Source organism: Carassius auratus, unplaced genomic scaffold, assembly GCF_003368295.1.
Source record: "Carassius auratus strain Wakin unplaced genomic scaffold, ASM336829v1 scaf_tig00216878, whole genome shotgun sequence".
Taxonomy (NCBI): domain Eukaryota; kingdom Metazoa; phylum Chordata; class Actinopteri; order Cypriniformes; family Cyprinidae; genus Carassius; species Carassius auratus.
In genome coordinates this window covers 195,430-212,888 of record NW_020528782.1, presented here as the reverse complement: position 1 = coordinate 212,888, position 17,459 = coordinate 195,430, and the positions used below count along the sequence as shown (strand labels likewise).

The 17,459-nt window shown below is 35.0% G+C and overlaps 1 protein-coding gene and 1 long non-coding RNA gene across 8 annotated transcripts; both read left to right on the top strand.

Annotated features, from left to right (window-relative positions):
* Window positions 1-267: 267 nt before the first annotated feature.
* On the top strand, window positions 268-7,829 carry LOC113099178 (sialic acid-binding Ig-like lectin 14). 7 transcript variants are annotated; one of them, XM_026264272.1, is made up of 9 exons: window positions 279-624; window positions 781-914; window positions 1,034-1,093; window positions 1,563-1,943; window positions 2,042-2,338; window positions 2,406-2,508; window positions 2,800-2,878; window positions 3,801-3,890; window positions 6,504-7,829. In XM_026264272.1, the coding sequence occupies exons 2-9, from the start codon at window positions 905-907 to the stop codon at window positions 6,513-6,515; spliced, it is 1,032 nt and encodes a 343-aa protein (XP_026120057.1). In that variant the 5' UTR covers window positions 279-624; window positions 781-904; the 3' UTR covers window positions 6,516-7,829. The 7 variants fall into 7 exon arrangements, with proteins under 7 accessions (XP_026120058.1, XP_026120056.1, XP_026120057.1 ...); XM_026264273.1 differs by lacking the exon at window positions 6,504-7,829 and having other exon boundaries at window positions 268-624; window positions 781-870; window positions 3,801-4,089; XM_026264271.1 differs by lacking the exon at window positions 6,504-7,829 and having other exon boundaries at window positions 275-624; window positions 3,801-4,089.
* A 4,066-nt stretch (window positions 7,830-11,895) lies between these two features.
* LOC113099182 (uncharacterized) lies at window positions 11,896-15,566 on the top strand. The gene is made up of 4 exons (XR_003289315.1): window positions 11,896-12,087; window positions 14,102-14,247; window positions 14,743-14,794; window positions 15,124-15,566. It is a non-coding gene; the product is annotated as an uncharacterized LOC113099182 (long non-coding RNA).
* The last annotated feature ends 1,893 nt before the right edge of the window (window positions 15,567-17,459 follow it).

Here is a 17,459-nt window from a genome sequence, read left to right as displayed (position 1 = left end):
TGACACCTCTTTTTCGGTTTTCATCAGTCATCGTGGCCAGTGAATTATTATTAGTCATTATAGACACGTCATTATATGGAAGGGCACACACATAATCATACATGTATCTTTTTCTGATGTGTCTCTCTTGGCAGGTTGTGGTGAGAAGGGATACAGCAAAAACCGGAAGTATATGCCTATTGGATTGTATTTTATGAACGTCTACACCTACCCCAAACCTAAATCTAACCCTTAAAATAATGCAAAAAAAATAAAGTTTTACAAGGCGGGGAAAATTGCGCTATATTGATGTGCGCATGCCCAGCAGTTTTTGTTGTATCCCATCTAGCCAGAGGGCATGTCTCATATGAAGAAAAAAAAAAAGAAAAGAAAAAAAAAAAAACTTTTGTACGCGATTACAACCAAAGTTAACAATCAAACAAAGAAAACGTACTTATGTTGTTTTTATTTATTTATTGGATTTCATTTTGATGGCGTAACGGGTGAAATAATAACATTTTGGACCACTTCAGTTTTGCTTTCGGTTCGGTTCGGTTTTGATTTCAATAGCCTACTTACTGACTGAGCGCAGTAGACCCTGATTTACTGTTGACGTGGACCAAACAGTTTTGGAACGACACAAAGGTGAGTAAATGAAGACAGAATATTCATTTTTGGTTAAACTATTCCTTAAAATATATTTTTCAGCTCGTTTGTATATTTTGTATTTGCCCCTCTCGCATGCAAGTATAATTCCTAAAAACAAACCAGAATATGTATATTTGTGATTTTTCTTTACAGCAAAGCTTGTCCGTCGACCGCTTGGTAAATCCGCTATTCTGGAATGTGAAAAAAGGGCGTTCATCCACATTTTCCCAGCAAACAGCGAATGTTCGTATTTGGAAAATCTAGGGAACTGATCTAGATGTTAATAGGTTAATATATCTGAACATTACTGAAACATATACAGTGCCAGTGTCCTTGGAAAAATATATGTTTTGTTAAGAAATCAATAACCTAACTTTTTTTTTTTTCTTCGTTTTTGCCTCTTTAGTTTCTAGAGTCCAGTCTAGCATGGCTGTGCGGTCAAGTGTTCTTCTGTACTGGTTTCACGGTATATTTATAAATCATTCTTTTCATATATTATATTATTTTTAAATGTTGTGCAGTTAAAACTGTAAATTAAAAAAAAAAAAAACACTGCTAATCCGATTGCTTTAAACTAATTTTAAGTTAATGTAATGTATTCCAATCAAATTTACTGCTACTTGGAATTTTTCAGTCGTATTTACTTGAACTGTGATCAGATTTACTTATTAAAACCATGCAAACCGATTGCCTTTAAAGGACTAAGTAGCAGTACACATGCTAACATAACCAAAATATATAGAATATATATATATATATATATGTGTGTGTGTGTGTGTGTGTGTGTGTGTGTGTGTGTATATATGGAAAATCAACTAATTGTTGTACTTCAAGTAAATTAAATTAAGTCTATTAAAAAGTGTTGGGACATTTGTTAGTGTTATTGAAATGTATTTTATTTAAGTTTATTAACTTTTATCATTATTATTTTGCAGTTTTTTGCACCGGCGTGTTTGCTGATGTCTGGAAGGTAACTGTAGAGCCTGATATGCAGGCTCTGGTCTCATCTTGTGTCGTGTTGCCCTGTTCATTCAAATACCCCGTTAAAGAACAGCCCTCTGATCGTATTAGAGCTATATGGCACATGAAGGACAACTGGGATGATATTATTTTTCACAAAGACTCTACGAAGGTTAAAGACAGTTTCAGGGGTCGTACAAACCTGATTGGTTCACTGGGTGCTTTGAACTGCTCCTTGGAGATTGATGAGGTCAAAAACCATGACAACGGGCCGTATTGTTTCAGGGTGGAATTAGAAACATCTAAAACAGACAAGTACTCCTTTGTGGAAAACTGTGTGTCGATTAAAATGATCGGTAAGTAAGTGATTTTTTAAATCTGTGATTACAACAACTAAAGAGGAAACAAAATAAGAAAACAGCCCAAAATGTGAATCATTCCAAATCATTTACAGAGCAAGCATCAAAACCAGAGCTGCAGGCTGAGCAGTCTGTGCAGGAGGGTGAACCTGCCGTCTTCACATGCTCTGTCCGGCACACCTGTCCGTCCCACCAGCCCACTCTCACCTGGAACCACACTGGAAAAGTCATTATGAGCTACAAGGACATCGGTCATGGAAACTGGGAAACACAGTCTGTGCTGACCTTTAGCCCTAAAAAAGAGGACGATCACAGCGCTGTCGCATGCACAGTCAAACACTACGGGAATGTCAAGGGAGAAATGACAGTGACTCACCGTATCTTTGTGAAAGGTATAACAATAAAACTGTTCTGTGTAAATATTGTTTTAAAGTAATTAAGTGTTTTTCTTTCTACCAGAACAAGCAACTCTCAGCCACATTCTCATACCAGTCATCTCTGGTCTTGGATCTGCTCTTTTGTTTGGATTACTGTGTTTCTTCATTGCCAAGAAGAGATACAGGTGAATCTGAAACAGACTTCTACATAAATATCACTGACTAATATTAGAGAAGACTTCCCTGAAAAAGGTTTACACTGTAATTGTAATGAATGAAAATGAATTAATTTGCATTTTAAAATCAAAGTCTCAAAGATAAATCTAACAGTAAAATATGAAAATATATCATAACAAATTTGGGCTCATCTGGCTACAGAACTGCTCTTCCAACATTTCTTTAGATACTCCAAAACAAAGACAAAACATCCTTCAAATTGAGGCATGAACTAACAATTAGGATTTACCATAATCAAGGTCCAGACCTGGACAGTTTACACCTCAAGGGGGACAGAATGTAATCACCAGGAAATCACAGGAAGACACACACTCCACAGTAAGCAAAATATCTCAAAACTAAAATCTTTAATACCTCATGATTTACTTCTCTTGGGATGAAGACAGGGGCAGAGTGGGACCAAAAAATCTACTGGGAAATTCCCTCGGTGCATGGCCAAAAAAAAAAAAATTTTTTTTACCCATTACCCTTAATTTTTTTATATATATCAAGAAAGCCACCACTACTGGTCACATCTATCGTTAGATGCTAATTCCCATCTGTGCCTAGCTTTGACAACATCTGCTTCAGTTTATTTCACCTGTAGTATCTTATATTAGCCCAGATGGTGTTGCTAATATAATTCGCAATGTATAACTATTATCAGACCGGCCCACCAGGAAAAGTCCTGACTCTCCCGATTGCCACTCCGCTACTGGATGAAGAAGACATTACCTTTTCAAAAGGAACTAAAGTGTACACTTTAGGTACTAAAATGAACCCTTTAGAGATAAATAATATACACGTTTGTTGCCACAGTTACAGTTTCTGCACCTTTTTTCTGAGAGTGTAGTGAGTGTTAACAATTAGCAATAATGTAGATTTTGGGCAAGTTTCGGGTGATTTTAACATTTACAGAGAAAACAGAGTGTAATTGCATCTTGGGTGAGAATACTTATTTTGCAAGATAGTTTTCAAATTCTAATTTCCAGAAAAGTCATTTTCCTTCTCAGAGAGCAGCCCTCTCTGGGTGTGAGCTTTGCTCCAGCCTTACAATATAATAATACAGTCCCTAAGAAGAATGTTCAATGTAACAATAAGAACACATAAGTAAAAAAATAACTGAAAGTAAAAGGCCATCATAAGTTTTTTTATAATATGGAATCAACAGTCAAGAATGTCTTTTGTGTGTGTGTGTGTGTGTGTGTGTGTGTGTGTGTGTGTGTGTGTGTGTGTGTGTGTGTGTGTGTGTGATCACCAGGTTTTGTTCAGGTGCGAGGGAACAGAGGCAAATACCCAGCAGCTTCTAATGTATTCTTCTGCAACAAACCAGGACAAAACACCTCCTCTGGTGATTAAATACTGAGTCTATGCATGTTTTTGATTATATTCATGGTGTAGTCCAGTTATTTTATGACTGTAGTAGGAATTGAAGATGTAGGATTGGAAATCATCTGTAATCCATTATTTGCATGGAAAAAAAAATGGTTTGTCAAAAGTTTATGTATCAAGGAATTATTTTAGATTAATCTGCTCTTCGTGCTCAGTTATACTTTTCAAAAAAAAAAAAAAAAAAAAAAAAAAAAAAAAAAAATATATATATATATATATATATATATATATATATATATATATATATATATATATATATATATATATATATATATATATTAGTGCTGTCAAAATTAGCGCGTTAACGCATTCGATTAATTTGAAATATTTAACGCGTTAAAAAAAAATAACGCAATTAACGCGGTTGCAGTTTTTTTTTATTTCCAGTTGTGGCCTATGTGTGTTCAACGTGCAAAGAAATATGGATAAGACCAAGGAAGGACTTTTAGACGGAAAGTTTCAGTATAAAACTCTGCCGGATTACTCTTCAGTCTGCCACAAGAAAAATTACTCTTCATTCAGTCTGCCACAAGAAACAGCAACATTAAAATCATGAACTCAAATGTCATTGTTTTAAAAAAACAAAAAAAAAACAATGACTGTAACAGTGCGTAAATCAGACCTTTCTGTAACGCTAACGTTAATAAGCTTAGACGAAAATAACGAAATAATTGTGTAGCGGAGTATTTTTTGTACACAGTGCCGCGAACTGTCAATCACTCCTGTGCGCGTGCATCACTGTCCTCCTCAGCTGCAGCAACTTGCGCTCTCTCTCTTCATCAAGCTTTAAAACAAAAAGGGGACAAAAAGATCATATTGTCTTTGTGCATAGGCTATAGATTAATTCGATAAATGAATATCTAAATTTGTGCCTTGCCGTCTACGGTATTTTTTTAGAACTTAGAAAAAAGATGCTGCAGCCAATGAACAGCCAGCGGGGGCTGCAGGACGACTCAACCTCCGCAGACAGTTTGTAATGTTTATCAGACAATAAATACTCAAGATTTTGCTTTAGTATAACTCACAACGAGTTTCACACACCTTCTCCGGCCACGTTGAGTTGTTGACACTTAACAGTGGAAAAAGCGACACATGCGCTATTCACTTGTATAACTTAAGGGTGAATGGGTAATGTAGTTTCTGCTCTGGGTGGGATGAATTAGGAAGCTTGCATTGTGAAGGGCGCTCTGAAAAGCGGCAGTGCAGGTAAAATATTAAAACCTCTATTAAAACAGATGTCCAAATGAGCGTACCGGTACGCTACAAGCACGTTCTGGGCGCACGGAGAGGTGGCGGTACGCTCAAGAGCTATATTTGGAAGTGGCGGTACTGAGTACCAGTGCATACTGGCCCACTTAAAGCACTGGCAATGACTATACTTTGGAATTTTTTTGCAGTCCACTTAGAATTCAACATGGAAATCATTTTTGTTTTTTATTGGCATTGATTGTTTTGAAATTCAAATGGTACTTACATGCCTGTGTTTTTATTTCTGTAATAAATATGGCTTTCAAGCCAACAGTTAATTTGGAGGATATTGATGGTTTATTGCAGGTATGTTGTTTACATGAGAAAATCTGTGTTACAAGTTAAACAAAAATTCCAATAAACAATCATATTTTGAATTTAAATAGTTTCTTTGTCTTGAGTTTACATTAATTATTTACATTTTACATTTACATATCCAAAAAGTTTCAGTCTTTTAATTGCGATTAATCGCGATTAATTTTAAAAAAATTGTGCGATTAATTAGTTAATTTTTTTTAATCGATTGACAGCACTATATATATATATATATATATATATATATATATATATATATATATATATATATATATATATATATATATATTTATATATATATATATATAAAACGGTCAGTCACATTAATAACGGTCATGCAGTTTGCATATTGGCTTATAGTGTAGGAACTTAAAAGCAACACATGACATTTCTCACTAGCGATGTAATAACAGCGCTGTTTAGAGACACTGCTGCAGAAGAGTGTACAGAGATGCACAGAGATACATTCGCCTAATTCACACAAGCTCTCTCTCTATTGCCTTCTCTTTTCTCTCTCTTTCTTTCTCTCTCTCTCTCTCTCTCACACACACTCAATTTTTTTAATAACTTCATTAATAACTGCCTTAGAATGCTATCAAATGGCTCAAGCCTTCGTTACCAGCTTTAAAACTAAATTTTTGTACTAGCAAAAGAGGCATTGGATGAGATGTGGAAGAAATAGTCAAACTTACAATAGAAAAAAACAGAAGAATCCCTTTGAAATAAATCATCGAACCAATGTCTTGAGGTGTGGTGACCGTAGTATAAGCAGAATAATTGACTTTGGACCGTTGAATTATTAGAAAAATAATTCAGCGATCCATCGTCAATTATTCCTTTTATATATATATATATATATATATATATATATATATATAATTTGTTTTTTTTTTTTTTTACTAAATAAGCACAAAACCACCAGACCCAAACTCAGTAGTCTGTGTGACCTTAACTTTACTGCATTCATAGCAAATAATTTGTTTTCTCATTACCCCAATCCTCTCCCCAGATTACCCTCTAGGGCACTTCCCTGAGCTTCCCTCACCTCCTAGGTGTCCTACGCCTCCGCTGGTTCCTTCCATCCCTTCTTCATCTCCTGAGCACCGCAAGTTAATCCCACGGCGGGCTCCCGGTCCCCAGTTAAGCCCATAGCCACTAGACTGAACTATTCTCGCCATCAGGAAAGTCTGGGAGCTCCAGATAAGCAATAGACGCGTTTTGATTAGAGCATGCGTGTGGTGGCTGACTTAAGGCCTGCTAGTTAACCCTGCATCCTCTGACTTGAGATCAGACCATGACATCCTGACAGGCCATGTGAGACTTGTGCAACATAACGCCTCTAACGAATGGATAATTGAAGAGAATTTACCATAATCACAGCAGAGTTTAAACATCATTTGAAATTGGAGTCGGATCAAGCGTGGAGCAAATATCAAATTGAAACTGAACTCTAATTAAGTAACTTTACAGAAGTGCAAGATATACACACAGTGTACTTTAGGGTGGTACAATGGGTGGTCTTTACAAATTCAAATCACCTAATCAACTAAAAAATGGCTTCAGCAAAGAAAGATTAATATTTTGGAATGGTGTGTCGCATGTACATCATCTCATACATTATGTTTTATTGTATGTGGGTTTGTATGCATCTATATAATGTGATTCTGTTCCATATTATACAATGTTTAAGATTCCTTCAACAAAGTAATAATTTGTACATAATTACTTGTATTATTTTGATTAACATCTCTATGTGAAAGAAATTCTCTATATCGAACATTTAAAGTGTTTTAGCAGATATCAGTGTGAACTATTTACTAGCTTGTTTTATTCATTCCTTTATTAGAGTGAAACGTGTATAAAATAATTGAGCTTTAATGCTTTGTTTTGTACTTTGTAGATGGCTGATCTTGCATAATCACTCAAGCATATACTGTTAACTTGCTGTAAGTAAATGACAGACAGAAATCGAAAGTTCCACACTGTAAAAAATAAGTGTAATTTTTACTTAAAAATTGTGTAAAAATACTACGGGACAAAACTGTTAATAGGTTAACAGTATATATATTCAGGGAAAAACTAAAATCTAATCAGACATTTAACAGTAAAATGCAGTTAATTTTACAGTTTTTAGAAGTAAAAAACAAAAAACTAATCAATGTACAATTTCCAGTCAAATACTGTAAAATGATATTACCAGAATTCCCTGTGTGACACTCCACATTTGAAAGTATTTTGTTTAAATAATCATGTTTGTAATAGTTTTTGTTATCAGTTATGCACATTTGGGCTGTATGTTACATCTTCTGTTGTTTAATTAAAGTTTATTACATTATTTAAGTATCGTGTGTTACCATGATGGAGTTTTGTGTTTGCATGAATGACTGTGCACTGTATATTAATATATACGTCTGCTTGTGGTCTTGATTATTCATGTGGCTTTCTCTTTTACCTCCTGCATTATTATGGTGGTATGTTGAAGGTACAAAACAGATCTTAATAGCAATGTGCTTTGTTGAATTTTCTGGTTTACATTCCAATTTTCAGTTTTTGCCCATAAATGTTTTTACAGTTTTTCTGATTATAATATTTTATAATCATTCTGGCAACCACAGCTGGCAAAATTATTTTGTAATTACTACAGATTTTTTTACAGTGCAGATAATATGCCCCATGCATGCTCCATTTATTCATGGCTTTTATTTTCTCCTATCTTCGACACAGATTCATTTTGATCTTTTTGGCCAAACAAGACATCGTCAGGTGGTGCCTGTCCGTGTGTTCATAAAACTCCCAAAAATGTTCTCCAACCTCTTAACGCATTCTTTCAGAGCAGTTTAACTGCCAACAAGCAACAGCGAATTGAAACATTGATACAAAAAATGAAGAAAATGACAAACAATAGGGCAAATACAACAGAAAAAAATATACAAATAAAATAAACATAATAGCCAATAGATTCAGAAATTGGTTAAAGTAATCAAATGTAAAAATAAAGCACAGACTTCACCATATAAATAAAATTTAAATAGATTCATAATTGTTCATAAGTGTTGGGGAGTGTCTCTTCGGCAACACAGTGAACCTTTTACCTTTATTTTATTTTTTTTAATCGAGCAAGGCCGTTATATTATTCGGCTGATTTGGGTGGTATGTATAAAGAGCGACAATGCACTGAATTAAAGGAAAGGAACATGGTTTTATAACCGCTGGCCAAGCTCCCGGTACATTCCTGAGTGAAGCAGGATATAGGTGTGGTCTGTAAAGTACTGTACAAAATCAAGAGCATAAACACTCAATTATTCCATCCAAATGCTTCACTCTTAAAAAAGATGCCAAATAGTGCACATTGAGCCATGAAACACACACTGTAAAAAATAAACTGTTGAAAATACTTGAAGAAAGGCAGCTTGATGCAGTACTGTTGAATTTTCTCAACAATAGATTTTTAGTTCTGCTCAATAATACCGCGACTTAGTTGCCCTTGAGCAAGGCACTGAACCCCCAACTGCTCCCCGGGCGCCGCAGCATAAATGGCTGCCCACTGCTCCGAGTGTGTGTTCACAGTGTGTGTGTGTGTGTTCACTGCTCTGTGTGCACTTTGGATGGATTAAAAGCAGAGCATGAATTCCGAGTATGGGTCACCAAACTTGGCTGTACTGTATGTCATGTCACTTTCACTTTTAAAGAAACTTGGTTGAGCCAATGTAAATTTGTTTGCTCATGCAATGCAGATTTTCTTAATTTACTAATAGAAAATATCTTGTCACATGAGCTGAAACATCAATTTATCAATTACTGTCATTGAGGTAATTCATTTTTAATTAAAAAAAAAATCACCACATTATCAAATTTATATTCGTTAACACGACAAATGTGAAAGGCTAAGACTAAATAAACAGACAATGTTGCCTTTGTTTGTGAAACAACTATAGACTAAGATAAAAGATAAGTTAAAAATATCTACAGTACAAAAAATACCTAAAATAATGATAAACCAATAACACAAAAGTTTAAATGAAGTCAGCAAAAGCAAAAAAAAAAAATGCTTTAACAGTAACTGCATAATTTATCCATGCTGCAATTCATGCTGGGAACTCACAAAGCCTTTACATTTCAACAATGTGAAATTCTTTGTTCAGACAACTGTGTTTGACTAGCTGGGGCAACATTTTGGGTAATTTTGTTGGTCTGACAAAGATTTTTATGTAGTTTCAAGAAAATAGCAATAGCAAACTAGAAAATGAGAAGTTTCATTTTTACAGTGCTCACAAACCATACTACTTTTACCTGCTAGTATATATATATATACTAACAAATTTTACACAAGTTATTATTCTTAACATTAATATTACCACTGCTATTATATATAATAGCAGTGGTAATGTTAATTGCATTGGTAATATTAAGTTCCCAGCATGAATTGCAGCATGAATAAATTATGCAGTTACTGTTATAGCATTATTATTTTTTTTGCTATTTGCTGACTTTTAGCATTTAGTTTCAAATATCCTGGACAGCAGACACAAACACAATTTGAGTTTTTCCAGAGCTCCCTATACACATTACATGCCTGAGTAATGATGCAGGATATGGGGCGTCAACAAAGTAACAAACCAGAGCATAAATGCTCAATTAAATGTCAGCCAGAAAGATAAGGCCCTTGCTGTGTGACCAAGGAGACAAGTTAACCCCTCAGCCTACTTCAAGGACAAGTACCTTTTGAAAAGGTTACTCCCCTGGTGACTCCCCTGGAGCTTTTGTACCTTTTTTTTCCAGAGAAATAGAATCACTTAAGACACTTTGCTGTAAACCTATTCCACATAATAATATTCATTAAAACGTATGAATAAATTTTATTTTGAATTTTATAAAACGTATAAAAAGTATGTTAACACGTAGGAGCTTGCTGCATGAATCCATGAGTACAGTTTATAAATCCGAGGAACGGATTGCGAAAACGTGCGCACGGATAATGAATTTGCGGGTACAGACTGTAAAACAGAGGGTACGGTTTACAAAATCTGAGCGCACGGATTGTTAATCCTTGGGCACGATTTGTTAAACTGAGGGAACAGTTTATGAATTTGTGAGTACGGTTTATGAACTGACAGGACGGATTGCAAAACCGTCGCCACGGAATGATTTTTTTTCTCCTAGGTGACGTGCGAACCAGAAAGACACAACTCACATTTGACTAAAATGTTTTTGTCTTTATGCTGAACTAAAGTAAAATAATGAGTGTATTTCCACTCATCTTGCGTTCGCCTTGGCTAGTCGCCATGACTGCCACACATACTTGAATAAACGGAAACACGCCCACAGCGCGTCTTCGTGTTTACAGTGGTTGGCATCCACCAATTATTAATTAATTAAAAAAAGTAACAGACAATGCACCATGTAGTAATGGTAATGGAGTTAATTTATTTAAAAAGTAATGCGTTACAGTATTAGTTACTGTCAAAAGTAACTACGTTACAGTAACACTAGTAACGCGTTACTGCCCAACACTGCAGACTGTCAAGTTAGACTTAAACTGGCAAGATGCGGGAAAGCTGTGTAAACAGGTAGTCCACTGTTCGTCCAATCAGTGACAGTGACACCGCAAATATTCAAATAAGAAAATTAACCCGGGGTTTAGGTAATGCAATGTCTGTTAATGGATACCCAGTATTAACAGTTAACCCAAGTTATAGTATGAGCAGTGTGAAAAGTGAATACAGATAACCCAGGATCCCATTTATCCATGGTTTACAATGATCCAGGGTTAAGAATTTCAAGTATGAGAAGCTCTTAAGACAGCCATGCCTGGCTTTGCCAGAGCTGACCGAAGATCTGAGGAACATGAACCTTTCTTCCTCTTCACATGAGAGAGCTTCCTTTACAGCACATTATGGCAACTCACCTAATTCAGGTATGCTAACTCTCCCCCATTTTTCCAGCCAGCTGCCTGAATTTGTGGTCCCTTCACAGGAACGGAGGAGGCCAGCTAACACAGAATACAGTTCAGATAATCTTCCGACAATAGGGAGCTTTCAAGACTGAGAATTACTTTGGAGAACACCCTGCCTGATGATTCCACACAACACTTATAATACAACACTAATAATACAAGCATATAATAAACTACTTTTACTATATATATATATATATATATATATATATATATATATATATATATATATATATATATATATACTCTGGCAGTGAGCGTAATGTACTATATGTACAAATACGTACAAATACTTTGATGCACAATTTGCTCTTGTTTTTTAGCTGAAAAAAAAGAATAAATGAATAAGTAAATAAATAAAAATCCGATGGGCAACCATTACCTCCTTCGACGTATTTTGTAGATGGTCCCTAAGCGCTAGCGCGTCACTCTCTGCTGCTCCTCTCTGCTTTATGGTTGCAACATATTGAGGCGGATTAAAACAAACAAGCTACAATCAGTATTCAGTTCTGCGTATGAATACTGTAGAAATAAGGCATTTTTATACAGTTGTACTCATCCACTAAGGATATATTTACGTTTTTCTCGGCTGAATATCTGTCAAAAGTTCAACGTCAACCCGCAAGCCAAGTATATCAAGGTATTGGACTTTTCGTATCATAAAAATAGTAGCCTATGTGTGTGTGTTATCTGACGCTTTTTTATCCAAAGCGACTTATATAGATATAGATATTTTATATTTAACATAGTGTAGCCTAATAGATATATTATCAGCATTGTTCAAATTGTGTCAAAGCTCTTGGGGGAGTCCTTCAAAAATAAATAGATATACTTCTCCAAAAAATTCAATGTAATAGCAAACGCAGCACGTTTACAGCACGTCATGTTTTTATTTTGGGGTTTGTTTAAATTAAATTATCAATTAAGCAAGGAAGAATTAAATATCTACCCATAGGCAGTGTGAGAACCAACTGCAGGGTAAGGCTAAAAGTAGCGTAATGTTAGTGTAATGCTATAAACTACAAACATCGTTAACCAGCCTGTTTAGACAATATCTAATATCATGTCTGGAAATATTTAAATTCAACTGAATTTGTATTTAAAGTGATCACAACTCAATGAATACATTCTGAGTTACAAAATATTATGCTTTACTTTTAATTAATGTTACGTAATTCCAAGATCTTCGTTTCGTTGCTTATGATGAGAAAATTTGTGAGATTGATTTAGCATGCAAAAACTCACGATTGGCCAATGTGTTCATACTCAACAGAACATTGTGTGATTGATTTAAAAATGTGATGTGACATGAGCAGCTCTTCATTTACTACAGCAATCAACACTTTTCTTAAAATTTGTATTTTCATTAGTTATATATATATATATATATATATATATATATATATATATATATATATATATATATATTTATTTATTTTGAAAAACCAGGGGGCACCACGTTGGTTTAATAAAATTGGACTGTCCTTAAAATGCTTAAGTAGTAGAATAATAACTTCTTCAAAAAAAAAAAGTATTCAAAATCACAATAATGTCACATTATCAATATCAAACAAAAGAAAGTGGTTCATTTTTTAAATCACTTTAAGCAGTATTTGTTGTACATTTCTCTGACATGTTGCTGTTAAGATATAAGAATTACTTATTTTTAGTGGCGGGCCATTATCGGCGTAGGAACGGCGCATATGGTCACCCTATTAAGAAAGAGGAGTTGTCGTCATAGCACAGAGCCCCTCCCCTCGATATCACAGTCTCCGCCATGTTGGCAGGACACCAGTGGCGAAACATGATTGTTTACATGTGTTTTTAACTCGGTAGTAGAGGAGGTTCTCGCAATTCTGCACTGTTTTACCATGCCTGAAAGTTACTGCTGCGTTAAAAACTGCTCCAGTACCTCACACGATACATATGGAATGGAACACATAGGAACAGTGGAATACAGTTATTTTAGGTTACACCAAGTGCAAAACAGCGTACTATCGCCCCATACAAGCTCCCTGCAGCGGAGTAGCACAGAGACCTGGACCATTTACCTCCACGCACATATACATTGTGAATAAAGTAAGTTTATTCACGTGCGTTTTAGCGTGTTGTAATTACATTGCTTTTAGCAGACACTTCTTGACCAATATGACAAAGTAACTTAATTAACTACGACTGTTTCGTACAGACTAGATTGTAACAAGATGTTCAATGTACACAAACATTTCCAACATGTTTTGATGTAGGCTAAAGCTGTGTATGTTTAGCTATAATTTGATTTTAGCCCAATGACACATATTGTACCAGGTTTTGTGTTGGGGGCTGCAAAGTGGACAAAACAGTTCTGGGTTAGCTAGGGTAGTTAAATGTGTGATTGCAAGATGTAAATGTGCTGGTTAGATTAAAGCCATTAAAGTGTGAATGCAAAGTGACTTACACCTTAAACAAGATAATTCACAATGTCTATATGTTCATGGAGGTAAATGGTCCAGGTCTCTGTGCCGCTTCAGGGAGCTCGTATGGGTCGATATTTTTGATGCCTGAGAGCTTCTGCAAATACCGCTGTTGTGCGCGTGGTGTGAGCTTGTTCCTGTAAGGTCCCCTTTCTTTCACCTTATCTTTTTGTATTGCTTTACTTTCTTCCTTTTGTTTAGTCACGCCTCAGTCAAGTTCTGAAGGCGTTGCCCCTGGCAACCGATAGCGTGTCCTTCCATCATGGCCGACCGGCTCAGACCCCTCCCAAATCGGCACGTGACTCCTCACTCTCAATATGGAATACAAGCTGTACATGATACTTAATGTAAGCTCACTGATTGTGCCCAAAAGCATGATCAATTTAAGTCCACATTTCAACAAGAAACTATATGCTTCTAACCACGGCTCAATAGATGTACTTCTAACCATGTAAGTTTGCAATTTTGTTTGCAAATGTTTATTGGAACTATTTGGTTTTAGCCAAATCTCTGAACTATGCCAGTTATGACTGAACTTGTTACAATAGTTGGCAAACAATGCCTTTGGGAAATGTTTGGGAAAGACCAGGATTGGAATCCTCTGTCTTAAGAGAAGTTTATTGAGTTTAATAAATGTTTTTCTTGATCTAGTGGTGAGAACTCCATTGAGAGCAAAAAGATTTAGAAAGTCCCTATGGGGTGGCATTTCTGCTGATTTAAATTATTTTCACTTTGCATTAAAACGTTATTATTTTTATTATTATTATTATTATTATTATTATTATTATTATTATTTGTTAAACAATAGTTTTTTTAGTTTTTTTTTCAACTTTTATTTCAAGGGCAAACCCAGGAACATGATTGGACTTCTGCTTTTTCAATTGCTTTTACAAGGTAAAATAATCTGTTTTCCTCACTTCTATTGTACCTATAGTGGATGCAACTGAGAAGGGTATACATCATGATAACTGTCACTGATTTTGTAAACTGCCCCTATTATAATACTAATTGTTTTGGAGGTCTCCTACAACTGGTTTACATGTATCAAAGGTTCAACATCAACTGCACTTCACCTTGATGGGTGGTGATTCCACAACAACTGAAACAACTAATCGATAAAATCATTAATAATTGATACTGAGATTAATTCACAACAAATTAACTATTCAAAACTGATTAATCTTCCACTCAGCCATTAATGTTATTTAACTTTTGTCCCATAGGTGTTCTGATTTATGATGCTTTGGGATGGGAAGTGACAATGCCAAAGGAAATTCACGGTCTCAGAGGTTCCCGTCTGGTCATACCATGTTCTTTCAGCTACACATCAGACCCGCCCAAAGACCCAAGTAGAGTTGTGTGGTATCAGTGGGTCTCTAAAGGTTATCCTTTAGTTTACGATCCTTTTTATGTAAACAATGTAATTGATAAATTCAATGGTAAAACTGATTTATAGAGAGAATCAGGTGAATGCAGTCTGCTGATTACCACACTGGAACAGTCCCACCATGGAGAGAAAATATATGCATGGATTGACCCTAAAAATGTTGGATGGCGCACCTACGCATTTTATGATGTCACGTCTACAATTTTTGTCGATAGTAAGTAAATACTGTTGTAATAATATTCCTGTAATATGTGATAGTCCAAATGTATTGAATAAAAGGGTGCAGACAAAATTATCTCTCAGAAATTGCTAGTAAATTTCACAAGCAATTACAAAGAAATGGCAAGTCAAATATTGAAAGCATTTTGAAGTAGAAAAACTAAAATTGTTTTTCATTTTAAAAGCATACTCCAATTATCTTTGTCTTATTTAAACAAAAAAAGTGTAATATTTTGTAGCCATATTGACTTTATTTGGACAATGTTTTTAAATAACCTCAAAAAAAAGGCAATGCAATAGATCCTGATAAACCACATTTTAATAATTATTTCTTTTTTTGTCTTTATCTAAAAACAATGGCGAGCACTGGCAAATTGGAGTTTGATATCCACTGCAATATCTTGCTCAGTGTAAAGCTACAGCTAGTCAGTTTTTTTCTTTCCATACTGTCATTTTTGCTGTTTGCTGAAACAGGTGCTGGTCATATAATTACAATATCATTAAAAAGTTGATTTATTTCACTAATTCCATTCAAAAAGTGAATCTTGTATATTATATTCATTCATTACACACAGGTATATTTCAAATGTTTATTCTTTTAATTTTGATGATTATAACTGACAACTAAAGAAAATCCCAAATTCAGTATCTCAGAAAATTTGAATATTGTGAAAAGGTTCAATATTGAAGACACCTGGTGCCACACTCAACCTCAGCATTGTTGAAAAGTATTAAAGCTCAGACACGTTTATGTAATGTTTATGTATTTCTAAATTTCTTAAATGACTATAATCATGACTAATAATTGTTATTGTATTTTTTTAGCAAAATAATTGGAAATATTGATTTAACCATTATTGTTCAGCCCTTGCTTATTTTACCATGACATGACATGAGAGGAACTGACTTCAAAAAATTACGCCATGACCAGTTAGTTGAAACAATTTAAAAAGTGGCTCAACAAAGGGAAGAAAATTTTGGAAAAGGACACTTTTTTATCTAATGCCATTCAGACATTTTCCAAACACGTTTTGGAGCCACTGTATGATATTATGTAACAATTTTAATGTTTTTGTGAATTATAGAAAAGTCACAGGAGCCCAGCATCAGTATTTATGGAGGTGAAAAGATGGGTGACGCCATCACGGTAGAATGTTCAACTTTCCACACGTGTCCATACAGAAAACCAGCAATCACTCTGAGCGGTGTAGAAGGAACTGATCAAACAAAGGATGAACATATTAAAAACGGCCTGTGGAAAAGAACTCTGACACGCACAGGTGTCTTAAAGGCAGAAAGCGTGACTATTCATTGTTCAGTAACACATTATGGTGGCATAACAGTGACAACTGAAGAAGTCAAAATGTCAAAATGTGAGTAAACTAATATGAAATGCTTTGTGTTATGTTAGTTATAAGTTCACCTTAAACAGTTGGACCTATTACAAGTTTTCAGTTCAATTTCAGGTGTTCATTATAAAATAATGATTGAGCCTGAAATGGCAGATGTCACAGAGGGCATCACAAAGAACTTAATTTGTAACGAGAATCCAACCATCACATGGAACTATGAGAACATGCAGGTCAAAACGGGGAACAAAACACTTTTAGGTTTAGATCGGATCACCTACTTTAACATAACTTTTCTGGGTGCAAAAGAAGACCATGGGAAGAAGTTGAAATATATTGCATATTTTACTGGAGGAAACATTACTATATCTGTTGTTTTACATGTACAACGTCAGTAATGTTTTAGCTTCATGTATGATATGTGCAGAGGCAACCTTTCCAATTCAGAGGCGGCACTTTCTATCTATCTTTTTAAACAGAACTATTTTAACAATCATGGACAAAAACAGTGTTCCTCTCTTAGCCCCTCAGCTCTTAGACAGTGTGATGACCTGTCCTTGAGAGCAATGAAATAAAAAATAGAGAACAATGATTAGATTTTTTT